Source organism: Atheta coriaria, unplaced genomic scaffold (assembly GCF_025399875.1).
Source record: "Atheta coriaria isolate IRGN ID8LTWV9N9 unplaced genomic scaffold, Caltech_Dcor_3.1 hic_scaffold_9_pilon, whole genome shotgun sequence".
Lineage (NCBI taxonomy): Eukaryota > Metazoa > Arthropoda > Insecta > Coleoptera > Staphylinidae > Dalotia > Dalotia coriaria.
Window position 1 is genome coordinate 10,516,442 of NW_027045451.1, and position 22,501 is coordinate 10,538,942.

Below are 22,501 nucleotides of genomic sequence, written 5' to 3' on the forward strand. Positions count from 1 at the left end.
CTGGCCTGCAATTGCAGCAATTGTAAAACCAAAGAATAGAATCCCATTTACGTATGTTAGCATACTAGCATTCATATTCCATACTTTCATACTTTCCAACTCTGCCATCCTACCTACAATATTCCCTATTCTCATCGGACTGAAGCTGAGCATTCTGCAGCTAAAAGTAGATGCACACAGGTCTAACTAGGTTGCAGCTGGAGTCGAAGCCATATTTGTATTTGTGAGTTGTTCATACTTTCCGGCCAGCAGCAAACAGCCGGTAACAAGTAGTGCGCAACAAGAGAGAAACTAAAGCGAGTAAAATTCGAATAAAACCAACTGCACAAAGAAAACCAGCTCGCACGACTAGTAAAACGAGCAATTGCTCTCGCTACGAATGTATTGCATAATACAATGCACCTATACACACATCGGCTCTCATCTCCCAAAACGCAAGAAGCCATTATTCGCGCGGCCCACTGCTGGTGCACGCGGAGTTTCAATTCTGGCCGGCTGGCAATTATTTATATTCATATTTCCAAAGCCAGTTTCGCTTTGGTTAGGTTTCGTGTGCGGTTCGGCATACTTCGGTTCGGTATTGGATTTTCTTAATCCTCGCGGGGCATCGTAAATTTACACGCGCGGTAATCCTCAAAGCGCTGACTCTCCAACTCTTGCCAGGCGGCTCCTCCGCCAATTCTACATTTACCAAGTCAATTTTCCGCCCGTTTCCACCACCATTTCGCTCTTTCGTGTTTCATTGCGTTCGTGCGGGACTAATTAAAAAATATGACGATGCCATAAAAGTCGAAAAAATTGCTAATCCCACAATGCCGAAAAAAGGAAAACTTTGACAATGGTAATTTATATTTATCACTGGGATAATCAGTAATATTTCAAATCTACATTTAATCCATTTACAAAAAACAAACAATATGTAGATAATTTTGGGAGATTGCGCCTTTTTTAATTAAATTGTGTTTTTTAATGGAGTTATACTGGCTAATTTAACGAGTTTTAAGTTATAGATTTTAAATTGAAAAAAATAGACAAATTGTTTTGGTTTTTTAACAATTATGAAGAAACTAATCAAGATTTTAACTAAATTCTTTCATCATTATATTCTTTGTTTAATTCTACATCATATATTGAAAAAAATTTAAATTTGAAATAACGACTTAAAAGTTATTAACAATTAAACCAGAAAAACCAAACAAATATGAAGTCAAAACAAATTGATCTGTAGAAATTCACAAAATAATGTAATATATAAGCAATTTACATTTGTTGATTGAAAATTTAACGCTTTATCAAAGAGCAAAAAAATTGTATAAATTAATTTATTAGTTTTCGAGTAATTTAATAAAAACTAAAAAAAAAAATCAGGTTTTTATATTTCTTATTCGAAATAAAAAACATGAACAGAATAAATAATTTTAATGTGAAATTTATGTTGATTCACATAAAACAATTTATGCTTTTGATAAGCACTTGATTAGAATCAAAAAACACGTCCATAATTCCAGACTTATCAGCATCCTTCGGCTGGATCTTTAATTATTCGCAAGTTATCCTTATCTTCGCGAAAATATACTCCCAAAACACAATAAACCAACAACATTTTCGGCGCCCCATCTCGCTTCATGTTGCATCAGTTCGCTTCGAAACGATAATAAGAAGCGACGCTGGCTGCGCAATAAAACGGCAAGAAAATGGGATTTTCATGCGACGCAATGAAGAAGAAGCTGCCCGGAAAAAACAAGATTCGCGAGCTCGCAATTACGGAATGTCGTGTAATTAATTACATTTAAAATTAAATTCTCTTCTTTCCTGCCGCCCGCCGGCACGGCTCCGTTTCGGCTTACATAACTGTCCATTTGTCAGAAGCTTTTTACGCCGAAAGCAGCTTCAGCGCCGGCGAAAAAAATAAATGCGCGCGCGCGGACGCTTACAATATATACACACGCGTTTAAAAGCGCCGCAACGCAAACAAATAAACGCACCGGGGGCGTACGGGGAGGCGGGCGGATAAAAGAAAGCGAAACGAAATGAATTAGACGATTCATTTCGCGAGCACATTTATCAATGTGTCGAGCGGCGCGCTGCGGTGCGACTGCGGTCCACTGCTTTTTTACATCTTCCTACATCATTCTCAGTGATAAGAAAAATAGGAGTATACCACGTGTGTGAAGTGACGTGACCCTTGTTAAACAACTACGACTATTTTATCTATAAATAAATGTTTTTCACACAGAAAACTGTAATTTTAAGAATAGTAGTGGATAAACATGTACTTTGCACACAAGTGGATAAAAATCTAATTAAACACAACTGAAACTAATAAAAAAACGTTTTATTAAATACTAGCTTTAAGCCGCGGTTTCGCTCGCGAAGATCTAAAATAATGAAGTTGCTTCCGTACGCGTCTGTAGTCACAGAAGAAGTAACAATGAAGTTGAATGGCGGGAAGTTTAAAATGGCTGAAAGTATAGTCTATGGAAGTATAGTGTACAGTCTCCATAGTGTAGTCAATTGGATTTGATGTTGACGTAGCTGTCGGTAATACAGTGTGATAATACAGTGTGATGGTACTATAGTACTTAGGTTTGAGCTTCATTGCTAGAATGCTAGATGGCGTTAAAGTAGTCAAATAGCCAGATGCAGAGGTATTATTGGCTAAACAATTTCTTTATTTTATTTAAAAAATAATTTTTTATTAAATAAAAAGTAGCCTATAACCATTCGGGGACCACTAAGAATATGTGTACAAATTTTCATGATGATCGGTTAAGTAGTTTTTGCGTGAAAGTGTAACAATCAGGACTTGTTTTTCAACGTCACAAAGTCAAACAGAAAACTGTAATTTCCAATATGGTAGTAAATAAACCCGTATTTTATGCACTAGTGCGTTAAAATCTAATAAAACACATAAAAACAACCAAAAATAACGTTTTTCTATTAAACTGTAGCACTTTAACCCAACAATAATTGCAAACTGAGTGATTTCTCCGTTTTCAACTCAAAACTCAACACTTTAGATGGCACTGGATAACAATGTAAATATATACGTTGGTGTCGAGTGTGAAAAACGTTCCAACTCCGCGCGTCCTCCCGGAATAGCACTGCCACTCGAGCGAGATTCGACGAAAATCCCTCGGCCGACTTCAATCTGTCGCCTCGGCACTGTGTTCGGCCGAAGTGTTACACACAGAGGGAAATTGCGAGCGTCGACCGTCGACCATCGGCCGGCGATTTTCCCTCATCTCGTTCGTTCCGGGTGCCTTCCAGTCGTTCCATTTTGTTTGGTTTGTAAATGAGGCGGTGGGATTCGATGGGAGAGAGTATTCGTAACCGGAGGTCCAGCTAGGCGGGGATATTTATGATAATTCAGCTGGCTCTCAAACCCTCTTTAATCAAGCATAAAACAGTGGTTTGGCACAAGTCTACATATTTGGACTTTTAGGAAAGAAAAGAATTTGATTTTTTTTTCGTTGATACAAAGTTTTGCTTAAATTTCCGCCCTAATCGAAACCAGATGCAGCGCACAAGCACAGATAATTTTTTTCTTTTGCAATTCCTTCGACTCTCGACAGTTGTTTATTCAAGAAATACAGTTACGTCAATGCCTGGGTCGTCTCGGAGCGCGCTCGCTCGCTAAACGCTCTTGATTAATAGTCCACGAGCGACCCGAGGCGAAGCGTGAAAATAAGAAAACGACGCCGCATTGCCGTGCCACGAGTTTAACTAAAGCGATGGTGAAAACGAAAACGCGAGACGAGAAAAAGAGGCACCTCCGCCGACGCTCCGACGTTCCGACGTGATGAATTGGTGACCACACAAATAATTAATTCCGATTCCGTTAACTGGTGACCTTTTTTCACCCTATTTCTCCAAAAACGAAAAACTCGCATTTTGGACTAAGCAACTTTCCTTTTTTGCCCGGGGATCTGACGTCCGACGTGTGTATACAAGACTTATTTTCCGCATCGCAAGAAAATTCGGTACGTCGGACTTCCGGCGACGTGCGACAAATGCATCGGAATTACGCAAAAGAAAACTTTTTTCTTTCTTGACCACAATATTTTATTACTGGACATATTGTATGTAACTACGAGTGAAGGTATGTTTGGTTGCCTGGAGAAATCTAATGTAGCTATTTGATCAAAGGGAAAATAAGTACAGTGCTGTACGCTAGCAGCGAATAGCGGGCACAAACAAGACGACGACAGTAAATTATATTTGAAGAAGAAATCAAACATTTTCAGTTTTAATTTAACTACATTGTACATACTTGACGCTCTGTTTTGTTCCAGTTGCACGGAGTAAACATGTTTAGCTGAATACGAAATGTGCACTTATTTCGTGCATAACTTTTGAACTAATCAAGATATTAAATCAAGTTAAACGTTGATAGGAAGTAGAATAAATTTTCTTTCGAATTATGTGTCAAGTATGTTAAAGTTTTAGTTAAAAATGACAGTTAAATGCAATTAAACCAAAAAAATATTGTCAAAGGCTTTCACAGACTAATTTGTTAATAATAAGTAAATCATTTTATCAAAGTTAAATATTTTTACGGAGGTGAATAGATAATGAAAATACCTTTAAAATGATGTATGATTTATTAAAATAATCTTAGTGCAACATACTTTAAATTAAAGTTAAAATATGAATTTATGAATTTTTGCTTGTTTGGAAATTAATTTTTATGTTTTTTTGCAATCAAACACTTGTAACTTTTATAATTTTTTACCAATACTAAAAACCGATACATGTACTTAAAGCTAATTAAATTATCTATAAATCCATCCATAAATCTTTTTTCTCATATAATTATTACCTTACAAAATCCTCCTTGAAACAATCACCTAGTAAAATTTCACCTCAAGTGTCAATTTGATAAAATTAATCACCTTCGCTTTTAACACCTGCTCACATTGTAACTAGCCACAAAACAGTGTTTTTCTCTTCGTTTGGAGCCGCGAAGCATGTCGCACTCATCCGGTTCGTGTTGCGCGGATGATTGCGCAACAAACTCCTCAATCTCCAGCGATATCGGCTCGATGAAGCCGAATTTCAACGCATCGATCGCCGCATCGAACACTACACGCCGTCTGCCGCGTGTGTAGCACACGCCGAATGGATGATCGCAGGTAGATAGACATAATTAATTTCACTCGATTTGTCAGTCTCGGTTGGCGCGCACGATGTGGTGCCATTATGTGCGCTCGTGGGTGTTGGGTTTTGCCGTACGTGTCACGGAAACATCACGAAAACCAATTTGTTTTCAATAATTTCCTCAGCCCAGGATGACTACGCGCGATGGCATTAAGATTCGTGTGCTTTTGTTCTAACGCACTGAATGTATTCATATTCGTCATATATTCGTAATGTATGAGTAATTCTATTTGGAATTAGCATTAAACGCAAATTATTGGGAATCTACAAGGTGTTTAGAGTAAAAAATATTAGTAAAAATCACATTACGTTAGTTTTATTTGTCGTGTGGCGCCCTCTGGTGGTAGTTTTAAACATTACGTTATGTAATATTGGTTGCCTATCATTAAATCACCAACAGATATCGCTACATTTTAAAATTTAACTTTTTTCATTTTTTATTAAAAAATAGTAAGGTTTATGCAACCCAGTATACATTTAATTAATAACTATATATCTTTGTACATATCAAATTGAATAATCTATTCAAAAACAAAAAATTAATAAAAAACATGAATAAAATTCAATATACTAATTATCACCTCAATATAACCACCAATTAACACAACTCGAAGATTGTTATCACGTAATTAATAAAATATACATTTTAAATTATAAATTTGTTTACACCGTGTGTCTGCGCTCTTTCCGCTCGGCGCCTTCGGGCAATAATTAAATACCTAGTTTGTTATTGGAGAAATAAAGTGCACTCGCCTTCGACCGATACCGAAAATAAAAATATGCCGGCGAAGAGTTGCTGATGTGTTGCACGCGTTTTCTGTTTGTCCTCGCTTCAACGTATTTGTTTGCGCACGCGAATAACAAAGGGCTAAGCGAGCGTGTGCGCATTTTTAATTTAAACGTTCGCAAGCAAAAATTCATTTGTACAAATTCGCCACCGTGTGCGCCGGCAAAATATTTACATTCGCCGAAGAAAACAAACGAATATTTTTCTACCCAACACGATGTAAAGCAGGAATTTTATAAATTCATTCGCAAAATTTAGTTTTACGCAAAAAAAATTACGAAGATAAATTAATATCTTTGACATTATGTAGTGTTATGTAATTTAATGTCATATTATGTGATGTGGCTTAACTGTTAAGCGGCCAGGTCGGTTGGTAATTAATTAAAAACAAGATTTTCGCCGATAACAATAAATCACACACATAGAAGCGTGAGTGTTCTATGGCAACTGGTTTTAGCATTAATTAGATTTACAATTAACCGGCGACTGAGCATGATTTAATGCTCGAGTGCTTTAAATCCTCCTGAGTAGAATTAGTTTTACCAACGAGTAAATCTAATTTAGTAATTTCTTAAGTAAATTACTTGTGTTTTTATATATAAATTATGTAAACATGTAAAACAGATGTTATCGCCCATTGAAAAATTACAATACAACTCTGTGTGTTTATTTATTGTTAAATAATTGTGTTAATGCTGCGCGTAGGTGTAAATTTTGTTTCTTTTTGCGCAGAAGCATTTCGTAAGAGAATGACGCTAATTACGTTCCATTTAGTTTCATAAACATAACATCAATGCCAACATTAATATCAAGATTCTCATCATCATCAATAACTATAGGCAGTTTTTTTTTAGGCAGCAGTCTCATTTTCTTATCGTTTTTGTTCAAATGCGTTCCACGAATGATTGAAGACTTCTTGGGAAACCACATATAAAGTATTCCTATATGGCTAGGTATTATTAATGCATGCTAAAATTAGAATCGCAGCAAAAACAATGGAATATTGTGGGGAGTAGGCCAGTAGAATTATTTGTGTGTACAAAATGTGAGTTGATGTGTCATTTAGGAAAGATTTTCGATGTTTCCATGGACAATTTACACTGTTTACATCATTTATGAGTGTTTATTTCGTGTGCATCATGTCTGTTAATAGCTTTCAAGTCGCTGTCAAGTTATCTGTTTAGTCTGGAAAGTCTACGAGTTCACCAAAATGTGTGTGGTGTACAAAGTCAAGGTTTGTGCTTCATATTTCAGTGGTTTACAGGGGCATCAACACGTCATAACAAAATAATTGTATTTATGGCGCCCAAATTGCAATTAATTTGTTTTTTAGGTTAATGATTTTTTTGTTTTTGTCCTGTATTTTTAAAATTCTACAAGTTTTTTTTTAAATATTTTCAATGATATTGAAGTTTTTTCAAAATTTCCGATAAAAAAATTTGAAAATTTTGTTTTCCTGGTTTTGAATTAAAATATTATTGAAAAAAATTTGATACTGCCAATTTTTTGTCCGATTTTTGCAAAAAAATGCAAATTTTATTGAAAAAAGTTAAAAATGAAGAGTTTTTGAGTTTTACACATTGTATGTCAAGTTAAAGACGCCATTTTCCTAGCTAATCATAACATAACCTAAAATCAATAAATTTTATATCATTAAAACTTGATTATATTTCTATCTGTATAAAATACTACCTGTTAAATGCCTTAAATCTGTGTGGATTTGTTTAAATTTGCACGATTTCAATGCAAATTTGTCCCTCCTCCAATAAAACTTACATTTTATTCATGTTTTTACATTAGTTTCTTATGCTAATGATGTTTACTATATGTGTATTTCTATACATCAGGTGTTTCCAGCATAAATTTGTGTGAATTGCTGTCGCTGCGCCAATGTGGAAAGAATAATAATGCACGAATTATTTAACCGAATTGACATCTTGACCTTTTCACATTCACATTTCATGTATTTGTAATACTTCTTGAATCGAACGCGTGGTCGGAGATGAATTCTTTGAATCTCAAGACCAATACTCGCGCGCCGAGAAAAATATGAAATGATGAGTTCTGAGTGAACTTTGATCAACATAAAAAATATGAATATTTTAATACATCGCTTGAATAAATTTTTAGGTTACATAAAGATGAAGAAAAAGCAGTTAAAAATTGTAATCAGAAAACATGAACACCTGAGTGGATTTTAATATATAGTTTCATCATAACTCAAAGGAAAATTATATTTTTTATTTACTTCTTGGTGTAAATGAAAAGTTTTATACACTTAAATAGGAAAAAAAAACGTCTTTTGAACGTTATAGACACAATTTCTTTAAAAATAAGTAGGATGAGATTTTACGTAATTAAAACCTAATATTGTGCATACATACATGATTTTGTATGTTTGTGACGCTTTGACGCAAAAACCAATTAACCGATTTTGATAAATTTTTGTAGAAATATTGTTTTTATGAAGAAAAATAAAACAGGCTACTTTTTATTACAAAAAATTAACTACAAGAGCCTAAAATACAAAATAAAAATTAACATAGAGATTCAATTACAGCTATAGTTACAAAACCTAAACGTAGATGGCGTTGAAATGCATTATTGGCATTTTTCTTTTCCTTACTTCAAAATTTAATTTTTTATTGACTCAGACGACACTAAATAAGCAATACGATAAATGTTTGTAATATATTTTTTACCGCCAGTCTAAACAAGACTAAATAATGTAATACTTCTTTGTTTCCAGTTTACCAATAAATTTACGTTTGTTTTCCTGTCGTTGGCCGGTTCACCAGTTGATTACTCTTTAGTTATTTACCAGCTTGCACAATGCATGTGCGAGCCGGCGGACTCGGACTCCAAACACATTGAAATAATCACCGATTTCGAATGTAAAAATACACTCGGAACTAGAGCCACATTGCGAACCTGCAAACGACTATAATAATCGCCGAGTGTCGGACAGGTAAAATGCGCACACAGCTCATTTCAGTAATAAGTACTTCTACGTGTTATTATTCATAACGGTCGATAGACAGTCGATGAAGTTGGCCACACTGGGACTTCAATTCAGAGTAATTCAATTCGAATGAAGTGGATTTATTACGATTCTTTCCACCAGTAATATATTTCAACAAGTTGAGTTTTGTGATTATAAACTTATTGATGTGATGCATGTGTGCAATCACATCGGAAATTCAATGACGCGTAGAAATCAATGAGTAGTGTGTGGAAAAGTTTCACAACTAGTTTAATTACGGTTTTATGGGAGGAATTTGTCATAAATTCAATGAGAAACTAGCCAACTGCTTTAAAATTAAGAGTTGCGTAGAGTAAGTAAAGTATTAGTGTATTTTTCAAATGGGTATAAAAAATAATGTTAATATTTTGTATATTTATTCCATTTAATGTTGAGGGTAAAGAATTTAAATATTTTATTTGGTTTTATGATTTATGTGCGTTTTTTTTTACTTTCTCTTGATTTTATTCTCATTTCTCATATTAAATTGATAAATTATTTAGTAATTTCACTAGTTATTGATGTTTATTTGCTTTTTATATTAAATAAATAAATATTAAATAATAAATATTGACAATTTAGTAAAAATATGTTTACTTTACTGCCTAAACATTACAACCGGCGTAATTTGTGGCCTAGGCATTAAAACACTTCTTGAATGCACATTTATTGATCGTTGTAAGGAAGATAGAATATTAAGTATCAAGTGGCTAAACGGGAACTTTACTCACGAGATTGATTAAGTAATCGAGTGTTTAACAACGTTTATGCATGGCATTTCATACGGTCTTGTGCTGCTCCATAGGCACAAGCACAGGTGCATGCTCCGCCCCGTAAATAATGCCCGTAGATAATAGATATTAATCACGGTTATGGTCGCCCCTACATAAAGTACCACTTTTTGTGGCAAAAAAATACATTTAATTAAATAATTTTGTGGTATGAATTGTTTACTTTCCTGTAATTTAACAAACATTTGCTAAACATGAATGTTTTCCTCAATTTCCGCTAAAAAACATACATAAACAAAAATATTATATGTTATTGCATACCACGTGCCCAAACCAAATATAATTTTAACTTTGGGATTTTTATAATTAATATTCGGTGAATATGCATTATGTAAAACCTAAAAAACAACAAAAATTCACTGAAAACAGGTTTTAATTAATTTAAACTCGGAATTTAAGCTCCTACCAAAAACACAACACGGAAAATATTTATAGTGAAAAACTAACAAAAAGGAACAAAACATTCGTGCAATTATCGAGTTCAAACATTTCCTCTATAAAAGAATTCCTGTTAAAAATGTTTAAAAATACATATTTGTGATGGACTCTAAAACCAATACAACTAATGAGCAGGTGAGTACATACGCAACAAAAAAAACGGCAAACTGCAGAACCAAAAATAAAAATATACCTCTGCGTTGAATTACCACCGTTAAAGTGGGATTTTACGATGGACATCATTAAAATTTGAAAACGTATTAAAAATAACTGCAAAACCAACAACAAACAAAACAGAAATAAAATAAAATAAAAATATCGAGTTGAATATTCATGTTTTCACACATTCAGTGCAAATAAAAATTATTCCGCGGTAAATATTACAAAATCTCCATTCTTCATGAGATTCTGATGCTTAATAACTCATCAAAACCCTTCAACAAAAGCAAACATGCACGAAACTGCGTTTTGCGTTTAATCCCATCGATACACATTCACATCGTCGCGCTGCATTCAACATTCAACACAGGACATCACAGCTCTTCGTCGGTGGGATGTAGTACACACACACTAGATTCAACAATTCCAATCCGAAATGCAACAATATTCCACCCTCTCCCACGCGTCACCTCGATCCATTGTGGCGTCATCCGTACACGCGACCCACATTCTCGACCACATGCGAACGTAGGCGACGAGCATAAGCGCGGATTCCGCCGAATTCGACACGATCCAACCCTGCGCCCGCACATCGGAAGTGTCGCACAGCAGATTTGCTCCACTACACACTACTCGTACTCGCCTACGCCTTAGTGGGAGATGTGTGTGTATGTGCGATTGTTTCGTGAATAACGCGGGGTATTGTGTGTTCCGGCGCTTCGAGCAACACAAGGTTAGGAAATCTAGGACTATTACTACCACTGGAACAATTTCTCATGTTAAGTAAGAGTAAGGATAAGGGGTAAATGTATGGGGAATAAGATATGCTAACATTAACCTTAACTTTAAAGGTGGGATTTTATTTCATAAAAATTTTGTCATTTTTGAAGGTTTTTGTTCATTTTTTGTGTAATTTGTGATAAAAAATTGATAAAAATATAAAAACAATATTTTTTTACGTACCATGCACTCTAAACAAACATAAATATTATATTTGACGCTTTTATAATTAATATTGAATAAAAATTCAACAAGTATTGGCAAAAAATGAACAATAACTCATCGAAAAACATTTTTAATTAATGAACACTCAAAATTTAAACTTGAATCTGTATCAAAAATGCATTTGACATACAAAAGCACAACACGTAAAATATTTGTAATAAAAAACACCAAAAGCTTTGTTAAGTAATACAAAAATAGATTTTTTTTATATTTTTTGAAAAAATAAAAAAATAGTCAATAACACACTATAGGACTTACTGCGCAGACTCAGTAGCTCATAAATAAAGCTAGTTCCAGGAGATAACATTTTAAAATTTAAAAAAAAAATCAGTTTTTCCTTCTTTTGAGGATAAATTTAAAAATATTTAAAAATATAAAATTTCATATTTAAACAATTGATTTATCTGTCGAATCCTCCTGTTCCTCTGCTATATTTAGTGTAGTTAGTGAAATTAATTAATATACAGTATGTTTAAATTTTAAATTTATTAAACACATTGTACATTAATTATTGATTATCAGTTAGACAGGTGCGATGTGCGTGGGATGCGTGTATCTCGCAGCCCAGATCGATTAATTAATTTATAATATTCTAATTACGTCCAAATTAATTAACTATCCGGGATTATGATGGGGGATAATTGGTCCTTGTGCGTATTGAGATTATCCTCTCCTAATGCACTCTCTCACATCCTACAATCCACAAACCACAACACACACAACATACAACCCACGATATTTTCACCAACCCAAATTACAAATTGGAAATTTGGAAATATATTATAACACACAAAAATAAATCAATTTCAACGCAAACTGGTTTCCCTTATTAAATTTGCAGCTAATTATTTGTAAACATTGCGGATAATTACACAAAAATATCAGAATGTTTCACTCGTATGAAACAAAAACACTTTATGAATATGTGTTGTTAGGTGGGTTGCCTACCATAGAAAGAGGGAAACATAATGTTGGTTAAATATTTGCGCGCACGCAGGTAGAACTTTATAAAGTGTAACAAATGTAAACTCCTGCAGAGACGCGCAGAAAGAAGAAGTTTACAGACAAACCGGAAGACAGGAAGTCAACAAGAAGACAAGTGACGATTGGATGAGTCAAGGCACCGGAATCTAAATATTTGTCAAAACTTTTCGACAGATTCAAAAGCCAAGACTCAAACCTAACCTAAAATATTTCCACGCCGATAAATTCTCACATAGGCAACTCAACATGCACAAAACATTCGCAGAGGTTTGTATTCCGTGTTTGTTGATTCTTTACTCGAACGTTATGCAAATGAAGCGCACGCATGCATTGTTTAAACATTAAAAGGCAATAAATACCCATAACCCTGCGCATACCAGCCAGACATGTTCACATGTGACGAAGACACATAAATAAAGAGCAGCTACTAACGTGAATTCTCTCCATATATTGTAGGAAGCTCTGAATGAATACAGTAATATGTAAACGTTTAGTTTGTACAAGTTCGGGCCTCAGCGGCTGCATAATGTTGTTTACAGCGTTTAGTGCGTTTTGTGCGCGCAGCCGAAACAAAGTAAATACGTAAAACATCTGTTCAAACTGCGCCCAGGCCCGATTAGCGTATTCTCGCTTGCACCCACAGACCTCAAAGACCAACTTGGATGAGCCGCCAAGGAGAAATAATAAACACGCACGTCGATGAGTTACATATTCAACATGACCGTGTGTCGAAGATGTTGAAGAAAACTTCTCATAATTTTGTCTTCTCGTGACTTTCGAGTTATAAATTGTTATCATCCTATGCTAAGACTAACAAATATTTAAAGTCATAAATTAAGGCTTAAATTGAGGAAGGAAAATATTGTGTGTGTGATTTATTGCGTATTTTATAAATTTTGGATTAATCGCATGGGAAATTGATTTTAAACGTCTAAACATCCGATTTTTAGTTAAAGGATGTTTAAAGATGTTTAAATAGGTCATGTTTTTGTTTTATTCTACTTCCACCTTTGAAAATGCAAAGTTTTTAGACACAAAAATGGTACTCACGGCCAAGCTGTGAGTAATATTCATTATCTACGGGCATTATCTACGAGGCGGAGCTTGCGCCTGCGCATTTGCGCATTTTCTCAAGGTGGAACTAGAGTGGAAGTAGAAAAAATAGTGTAAGCAGCACGTGGCTAAACATTATTAAACACTCGAATGCTTTTTCAATTTCATGAGTAAAGTTCCCGTTTAGTCACTATTTGTGAAATTTTGCAATTGGACATATCGTCACATAAAACGGTTAACGGAAGGAAAAGAAAACGGGAAAGGTTGTATTAATATTCATAGGCGTCTTCGTCTGCCAGTTGCAGCCCGAACACAAACTCAAGCTCCTCTAGAAAAGGCGATAAGGAGATTTTCGAATGCATATTGTACGACGCTGCGCGTCAAGTCTGCAAAGAAGAATGTTGTTCCCGTCTGCACGTCGCTTATAAGCTTCCCGAAAGACAGAAAGCACCGCCGTAGCATGCTGATATTCATTGCTTCATTCATGAATGACAAGACTTAAATTTGCACAATTTTTACAATGCATTTATTACGATTCGTATGCATATTGCATTCGGGTGTTGACGTATTTTTCTAGTCTACAATACCGAGTATATTTTCGGGTGGTGTTGTTGTGTTCTTATTTCCGGTTTTCATTCTTCCATTATGTGCGTTGCGGCATTGTGTCGCACGTTTGCATTTTGAGATATTACATACATAAATAAATACATCTACGTGCGCAATGCGAGGAATGACGAACGGAGCCGGCAAGAATTTAAATTTGAAAACGCATCATTGTACGCTCATTCATGCATTCATGCATGCATGCCTTCAAGGAGGAGAGAAAAATGAAACACATGAGATATAAAGATGTGGAGTGTGTGTGTGTATGCAGGTTGTCAGCAATTGAAATAAACAAAACCGTGTGCGAGGGTGACGAAGGTGGAGTACGAGTTCGAGTAAAGGAGGTAAACTACAAGAATCTAAACGCAAATAAACATGAATGTAGAATACTCATAGAATGCACAGCGCGGACAAATGAGAAAAGTGTTGTGGATGTGTGTGTGGGAGGCTTTTGTTGTGCACAAAGGCGCCGAATATCGCGTATGACAATGGATTAACAGTTGAAATGTAACGAATGCATTACAAACGCAAAGAGAAAAATTTAAAATAATAATGCTAGATGAATATTAATAAGAATAAAATAAAAACATTTTCAATTCAATCCCTACTAATATTATAAATGCGAATGTCTATATGTTTGTTACACTTTCACGCAAAAACTACTTAACTGATCATCATGAAAATTTGAACACATATTCTTAGTGGTCCCCGAAAGGTTATAGGCTACTTTTTATTTAATAAAAAAAATTATTTTTTAAATAAAATAAAGAAATTGTTTTGCCAATAATACCTCTGCATCTGGCTAATTGACTACTTTAACGCCATCTAGCATTCCAGCAATGAGGCTCAAACCTAAGTACTATAGTACCATCACACTGTATTATCACACTGTATTACCGACAGCTACGTCAACATCAAATCCAATTGACTACACTATGGAGACTGTACACTATACTTCCATAGACTATACTTTCAGCCATTTTAAACTTCCCGCCATTCTACTTCATTGTTACTTCTTCTGTGACTACAGACGCGTACGGAAGCAACTTCATTGATTTCTAATATTTATTTGATGGATTCAACGCGAGCGAAGCCGCGGGATAAAGCTAGTTTTATATAAAATCGTAATGGAGAATTATAAAGAAACCTGTTTATTAACATTCAAGCAGGTATTTCACACATTTATTAAATTTTTTCTATAAATTTTATATTGATAATGAAAAAAATGTATAATTTTCTACTTTCATCTTAAAAACGCCACTTTTTCTACTGTAATAAGACCCAAAAAGTTACACTTTAGTCACGTATGGCCAGAACCGTGACTAAAGTATTTTAATCACGCAAAAATTAAATAAAAATGAAACATTTTAATACTGAATGCAACTGACGTTTATTTAAAAAAAATTGCAAAATAAAAACAAAAAATTAAAATTAGTTTTTTTAATACCGATTAAAATATTATAATAAAAAAAGCTGTTGACACAACAAGTTTATTATAATTATTAAGTAGTTATTAAACTTTTTAATCCATAATAAAAATCATAATAAAACCACATTGATAAGGTGCTTGTTCGCGAATGACAGACAGAAACAATTTTAATAACCTCCGCATCATGAATCGCCCATTAAAACGCTCGCGCAGCGATGGAACAAATGAACGCGGATGCTCATTAAACACCAAAGGAATCTCCATGCCAGTCGCAAACATCTCCGCCCAATCACCTCCGCGCGCCGCTTCGCTTTTATTCCGCGCAAAACGCGCCACTTAGGACTCGTAACCAAATGAATGAAGCGAATGTACCTACTAATACTTAATACTCACCTGCAACTTGCTACAACATGACTCGCATTCCAATAAACATTACCGCCTGCAAAATTGCAACGCTGGCAACACTGGTAACGATTCTCTAAAGACTATCATGACCTGCTTCTATCTCTTATCATACTCCACTGACTTGTTTCGCAAATTGTAACTTGCAGCAGTTTGAGCTGCAGAACTTTACAGACAATGTCATTAAGCGCCATCTATGATGCTGACAATTAAATTTCATATGTTTGTAGTTATATTCGGATGAAAATGCGTTTGTTATGCGTTTAATTTGAACACAAAAAGTTTTCTCGAGTTAATTCATAAATTTTCTGGTTTCAGCACCACAATGGCGGCGGGAGTGTCTAGGCAACCCGTGAAACACTGAATTATGATATAAATCAACTAAAAACTGTGTTAAAATGACCGAAAACCAGCGTAATTTACGTTTAAATATGTTAAACATTTTTTATAATAAAAAGTAAAATATTCTTGTAACGAGAACATGACGTGTTTGAATTAGTTATCAGTCCGTAAGCCATCTTGAGATAAAAATAGTTAACGCAGTAATTAACTTGTTATTACCTGATATTACTTTGTACATTCATGTGACATTAAAACAGCGGAACATTCCTCGTAAAACGTAACATTATTACAACAACGTTATGACAAATTATGCGTTCAAAGTTGGTGTAATGCGAACATGTTCGCTTCTTGCTAATAAAGTCATTTCCACGCATTTCCACTCGTTTCCAGTTGCCTGCTGTCATTAACAGACATTGTTTGTCATTCATTGTCGTTTGTAAGTTAGAGTAAGCCATCAGGTAAACACACGTAATGTCTGTGTAGTTTTAATCGTCGTTTTCTCGACGATAACGTCGAAATTGTAGCAAATATGAGCCACTAACTCGAAGAGAACATCTTGTGCGGTCGCAGTGTCAATGAAAGTCAATAAAACTCAACGAAAACGGTAATTATAAAGTGTCGTTACCGCCCGGTTTAATTGTTTAAAGCGTTTGCGACTCTCACGCTTCGTATGTTGCATAACTCACGATCATAACACGCGCAAAGCTTTGTTTTAATGATAGGCAACCAACTAGACATGTTACACTAGCTACGCAGACATTTTGTTGTTTTATTCCATCGAATCAAACTAAACTCAAACCAAACTGTGATATAACACAAATTCACGTGCAAATCGTGAATCGTTAAACGCATTTGAATCGCTGATGCGTCAAATAGTCGGGTCGTTAATGTTGTCGCTGTCGACAAAACGCATTACAGCAAACGGGCGTTTATTGCGTCTATTAACGCGCCGACAAGAAACTACACATCACGAAAATGTTTGCAGAGTGTCGTGAATGTGCGAGGCGTTAATTTCTGACGCAATTTTCATATTGTACAAAGTGCTTCTTTGTCAATCATAAAACTTTCAAATTAAAGGTTAGGTTAAAATCAACATAAAATGCAAATTTTTAGAAAATTTAATTTCTTTGCAAACAAAATTCTTTGTAACTTGATACTCTATCACCGAATCGTTGAATTACACTTAAGGTGTTTTTAATTCATTTTTTATTGTTTTACTATGGTTAATTAATGTTCGTCGCTTGCGCTCATGCGTTAAGATGAAGATAACGAGCTGGGATTCATAATTAATGAAGAAAACTTCAAGCTCAAACGATGTAGAATGGAGATGTTGCTTAATCTAAAAGTCAAAATTTGAGTAAAATTATTGCTTAATTTCGCTGTCATAAAGTGAAAAACTTTAACTTCAACGCGTATCGCGTTACAAGTTACAAACTTCTTAATTTTATATTGAGTTTTTTCATTTTTTTATTTTCTGATTTTTAACAGGTGTGATTTTTAGTTTGTAAGGAAGAATCAACTTACATCAAGTTTATAAAATGTTTCCAATCGATATTAAGTTTTAATTAGACTTTTTTCATCGAGTCATCTTTGCAATCTGATATCAATTTCGTCAAGATGAATGTTGTGACCGGAAGGCGACGATTATTCAACCGTCGATTACTCAAACACTCAATCTTACATCTTAAATCTTGAAAGTTGCCAGTCGCCAAAAATGGCGTGACACTTTAATTACTTCTCAGTTTTCTACGCGGACAATTACAATTTTTATTTGTGCGCATTTTTAAAATATCTCTAATCTTCCAGTTAAATTCGGGTCAACTCCTTTTCGGTGTTCACTTTATGATGTTGCCGCCGCGACGAATAATCTCTAAGATAATCAAGAACATTGATTTTTTTCTTGGGACGCTGCGAGATATAATTACAAATTAGTCAGATATAAACGTATAAAAGATTAGACCTCCACAGAGAGGTGTAACGGGTCGAAATGGAAAGTTGAAGACGTTTTGTGAGACAATGTTGGAGGTAACATTCCGATTATCTTAAATTACTTCTAATCACTTGACATAATCAACACAGGAAGGTATTAATTCAACGATAAGATAATTTTTTATTTTAAAGAGTTGAATACTGTGTTTTATTCATCACTTTTTGTGCAATTAGTAGTATTGCATGTTTGCATGAGTTTTATGTTTTTTGCGCTGACAAATTATTTATTAGAGTCAATTTTTAAGTGAGGCGTTATTGCAGGCAACAAGCCACGCACAGCAAACATACATACATAGATTGTTCGTCGGGGGTAAAAAATGCGAAAAACCCCGGCTGCGGAACGCGCGAGTCGGTTAGTAAATTGCTTTTTTTGCGGGCGAATAACAAAATAACAAATCTGAGGTCGGGAATCATCCATCAAGAAGAAGTTCGGGTTTGCGTTGCGCTAGCGTCCGGTAAAAAATTGCCACTGTGCGAACAATTCCAACCCTTACATTCCGCGTAAAACCACTAAATCCACTAAAATAATGAAAAAACAAAATTAAAATAAAAGCAAAAAAATAAACGCAAATTTTGCTTGTTATTTAATGTTGAACAAGCATAATAGAAATTACTTAGTGGCGATGTGGTTACTTTTGTAACTTGGGGTAACTTTTCGGAAGGGCGCGCTGATAACTGTGATAACCGATGATTTATTAACATTGCGATACTCAAACTCGTACATTTATTGGCGTTTATGTCTCTAGCACCGCTTGAGTGCATTAGGGACATTGAGGAAGGTTTCGAGGGGTGCCAAACCACCCTACGCCTCTGGCGGTGAAAATATGCCACTGAAATACCGCAGCCGTTCGGCGCCTACAAATTTCCCTTCGGTATTTTCGATTTTCTCCCCTAAAAATGACAAAAACACCCCGAAATAACAAAATTGGACTGCTAACACTCATAAGTACCGTCGTTAACACTCCAAATTATTCAAAAATACATTTTTTATATTTTTTAAATTGAATGAGAAAAATATATACAATTTGAACATTTCAATGTCTGAATTGTGATGTTAACCCACAGAGAAATGCCAAAATTGTCGTTGTTATTACATTTACCTTAAAATTTCTTGAGTGAAACGCCCGAAAATCTTCCTCCGCATGTTCCGCCAGCTTTGCTCGCAACGGCAAATAAGAAATGTGTTATTTTCATTCGGTTCCGCTTCGAAAACACATTTGCCCAATGTTGCTCCCAGCAGCAATATGCCAGAATATGCCAGATTATAAATAAATAATGCACACGACGAGCGCGCAAACATTGCGTCAAGTGAATGGCATCGTCTCAAATTAAATTACATCCTCTGATGTGATGTGAACACGCCGAACATGTAATGCTACGTTATCAATAATAATATTACACACACACACACTCGCATATTAATTTATTACAGCTTGGAATTTTGATGTGTCTTTATCTGGAGGAGGATCAAGCTACAACGAATATCAATTTGATCGCCTACGTGCAAAGAAAACTTTCTTATTTTAAAAAATTTATTTTTTGTTAATTTTTTAGTTTTATCAGTAAATTACGCAATTTTTTCGTATAAAAATATTTTTGAAATGTTGATGTTTAAGATTATTTTATTTTTGTTTTTATGGATTGAAAATTTGATTGAATTTATCGAGTTTCACGTGTTCGGTGATTTTTTCGATCGAATTTGAATGCGAGACGAGATGCGTTCGGTCATTTCGAAACTTTTCTCATAGATAGGCGCGCGAGAACATCTCCCTGAAGAGCGTAGAAGAGATTTCGAAGATAGAAGACACTCGAGATGTCATCCGCGTCGAGGAGCACGGTCGCGGAGCACTCTCGATAGAACTTGTTTATGGTTCTTCTTGTTTTATGTTTGTTGGCTTGTTGCTCGGGTACTACTCACACTACTAACGCAACGAGAGTACAACTCTGCCGTGCAATGTAAACATTCAAGATAAGTGAAGCGATGGTTTATTAAAATACACTTAGTATTTTATTTCGCATTATAATAAAATATTTTGGATTTGGTTTGGTTTTGCTTATGTAATCACTTAATTTTATTTTTGGATTTAATTTTGTTGGGTTATTTCATTGTTTATCTTTGTTAAAGTTTTTAAAAAATGATGAAAATGTTCCCAAGTTATCGTTAAATATTTGACGAAATGCATTTTTCTGACGAGGTGAATATTTGGTTGCCTATTATGTTGGTGTTTAATATATAGGTATAACAGAAAATTGGTTATGTAACGCCATAACTAAAGATTGTTTCAATCAAACTTTTAATTTTTGATTTTTGCGTTTTCTCCAATTTAATGAGCAAAATAAACACGAAAACGTCGATAAAATTTAAGAAAAAATAAATTTTGATAAGAAATTTCTATTTTTATGCAAAAATTTAGCAAATTTTTGAAAAATCTGGTAACTACATGTTAAACTCTCTATTGAAGATTAATTTTAAGCAAGTTGATGTAAGTTTGCTTGACCAAATCTTGTTTATTATTAAAAAATCCCAAAAACTTCCAAAATTTATGTATACCTAAATGGCTGATAACGTGTAAAACAGTATGATAATACCATTTGCGCATGATAATGTCCGCGCCGAAGTAGAAATATAAGCAAACAAGACCAGCAAGAATTTTAAGTGGCCATAATTTCGGGTTGCCGCTTGCTCAACGAAAAAAAAAAAATTACAGCTTGGGGGAGAAGCCTTAATTATGTCCCACTAACGACCGTGCTAATTCCAGTAAAAATTGTCGGATATCACGACACGCGCAGGAAGCAAGCGAACTAATGCCGAACGATTTTTCTTCCCACTCATGAGTATAATAATATTTCCTCACATTTTCTCACAACAAAAAAGAAAAAAAAAAACATAAAACTCACTTGGCCTATCCAACTCGTTGGCAGCCGAAGCATCGTCCACAGTATTGAAGCCGCTGGAGACGGGCGCGAGCGTGACGCAAACGATGCAGACGAGCACTCGCATCAACCGCCCCATGGAGAACGTCGCCGCCGCCACGTTCATGTCATACCTGCCGCGACGCACCATCGCATTCCTCGCATCGCACACACAAAAATCACCAGCCAATCCCACTCGTTTCACCGATTATCCTCTATTATCCTGTGGTGAGCACACAATCAATACTAATTAACATCGATAAATATTTGAACGCTGTTAATTTTTAGGATCATTTCCTTGACGCTTAGAATACTGGCCACACAATTTATATATTTAAATATTATAACCATTAATTAATTTATTATCACACTTTAGTTAATTCCACATTAATTAGATTTATATTTATATGTGATTAGACGATCTATACTGATTTGTTTCTTTATACTGATGAAAGGACTTGATTAGTTGATAGCTGATGAGATGAGTGACAACAATATCAACAATTATTTAATTTATTGTTTACAATTATTTACGATTTAAGTTAATGAATGGTTAAATGCTTATGGAGTATATACACTGGCGCGGTTTGAACACTGAGAATTTTCATTTGTGGAAAATCAGTTATGTTACGCACGGAATATTTTCGCAATTTGAACTTTTGTCCCCGGCGCGTTTTATATCCTGAATTTTCCGCTCTTATTGTGCCACTTTCCTCACAAGTTTCCAGTGCGAATTCTCTTCCAAGCAGTTATTCAGAAAGTTTGCATTATTTCTTGCTCTCCGCTTGTTCACAAAGTTTTAAAATTTCAATACAAGTTTGCCAACAACAGTTTTGCATTCCATGATGTTTTTTGTTTTTCACTTTTCACATATTTTTTTTAATTAGTAAAATTTCACATTTTATTTAAAGGTTAAAAATCCATCCTGCGAATTGTTTCTAGATGTGTGCAGTGGCGGCACGCACGCGGAGCACCAGAGAGTGAAAACGCGCAGCTTCGCATCCGCAGGCGTACTGAAGAGCCGCGGCGCGCCGTCCGCAGCGCGGGCCTCCTCCACCTCCTGCGAGCGCCGCGCGAACACGAAGCAGGACGAACGCGATCCTGCCGCGGCGCGAGCACTGCGACGCAGCCAGTGCCCACCTTTGCGTCAATCTAAATTCACGATTTATTGCAATTTAAACGCAAAACTAAATTAACAATAAAATCCAATTGATTTGGATTATATTCTACATGTTTTTACTCGTTTAATGATATTTTTTATTCATCCTGGGAGCTTGAATGTTGGATAAGGTCTTCTGCTCTAGTGGTCGACTTTTTGTTGGAGCAGGGAAACACTGCAGGCCTTTCCCTAGCTAATCTATATTCTCCCTGTTCAGCATCACGTCGGTTTTCCAGCCAACTACGACTACAATATGAGATCTCGA

The 22,501-nt window shown here is 35.0% G+C and overlaps 1 protein-coding gene across 3 annotated transcripts in view; it reads right to left on the reverse strand.

The window, feature by feature from the left end:
• The window catches only part of side-IV (sidestep IV), a 110,662-nt gene extending 88,585 nt beyond the window's left edge, over positions 1-22,077 (reverse strand). For 2 of the 3 annotated variants that reach the window (XM_065312002.1, XM_065312001.1), the window contains exon 1: positions 21,063-22,077. In XM_065312002.1, coding sequence (XP_065168074.1) covers positions 21,063-21,228 — 166 coding nt within the window. In that variant the 5' untranslated portion in view covers positions 21,229-22,077. Of the gene's footprint in view, positions 1-4,822; positions 5,303-21,062 lie in introns of those variants that run through there. The other variant, XM_065312004.1, reaches the window with a different exon arrangement.
• Between the last annotated feature and the right edge of the window lie 424 nt (positions 22,078-22,501).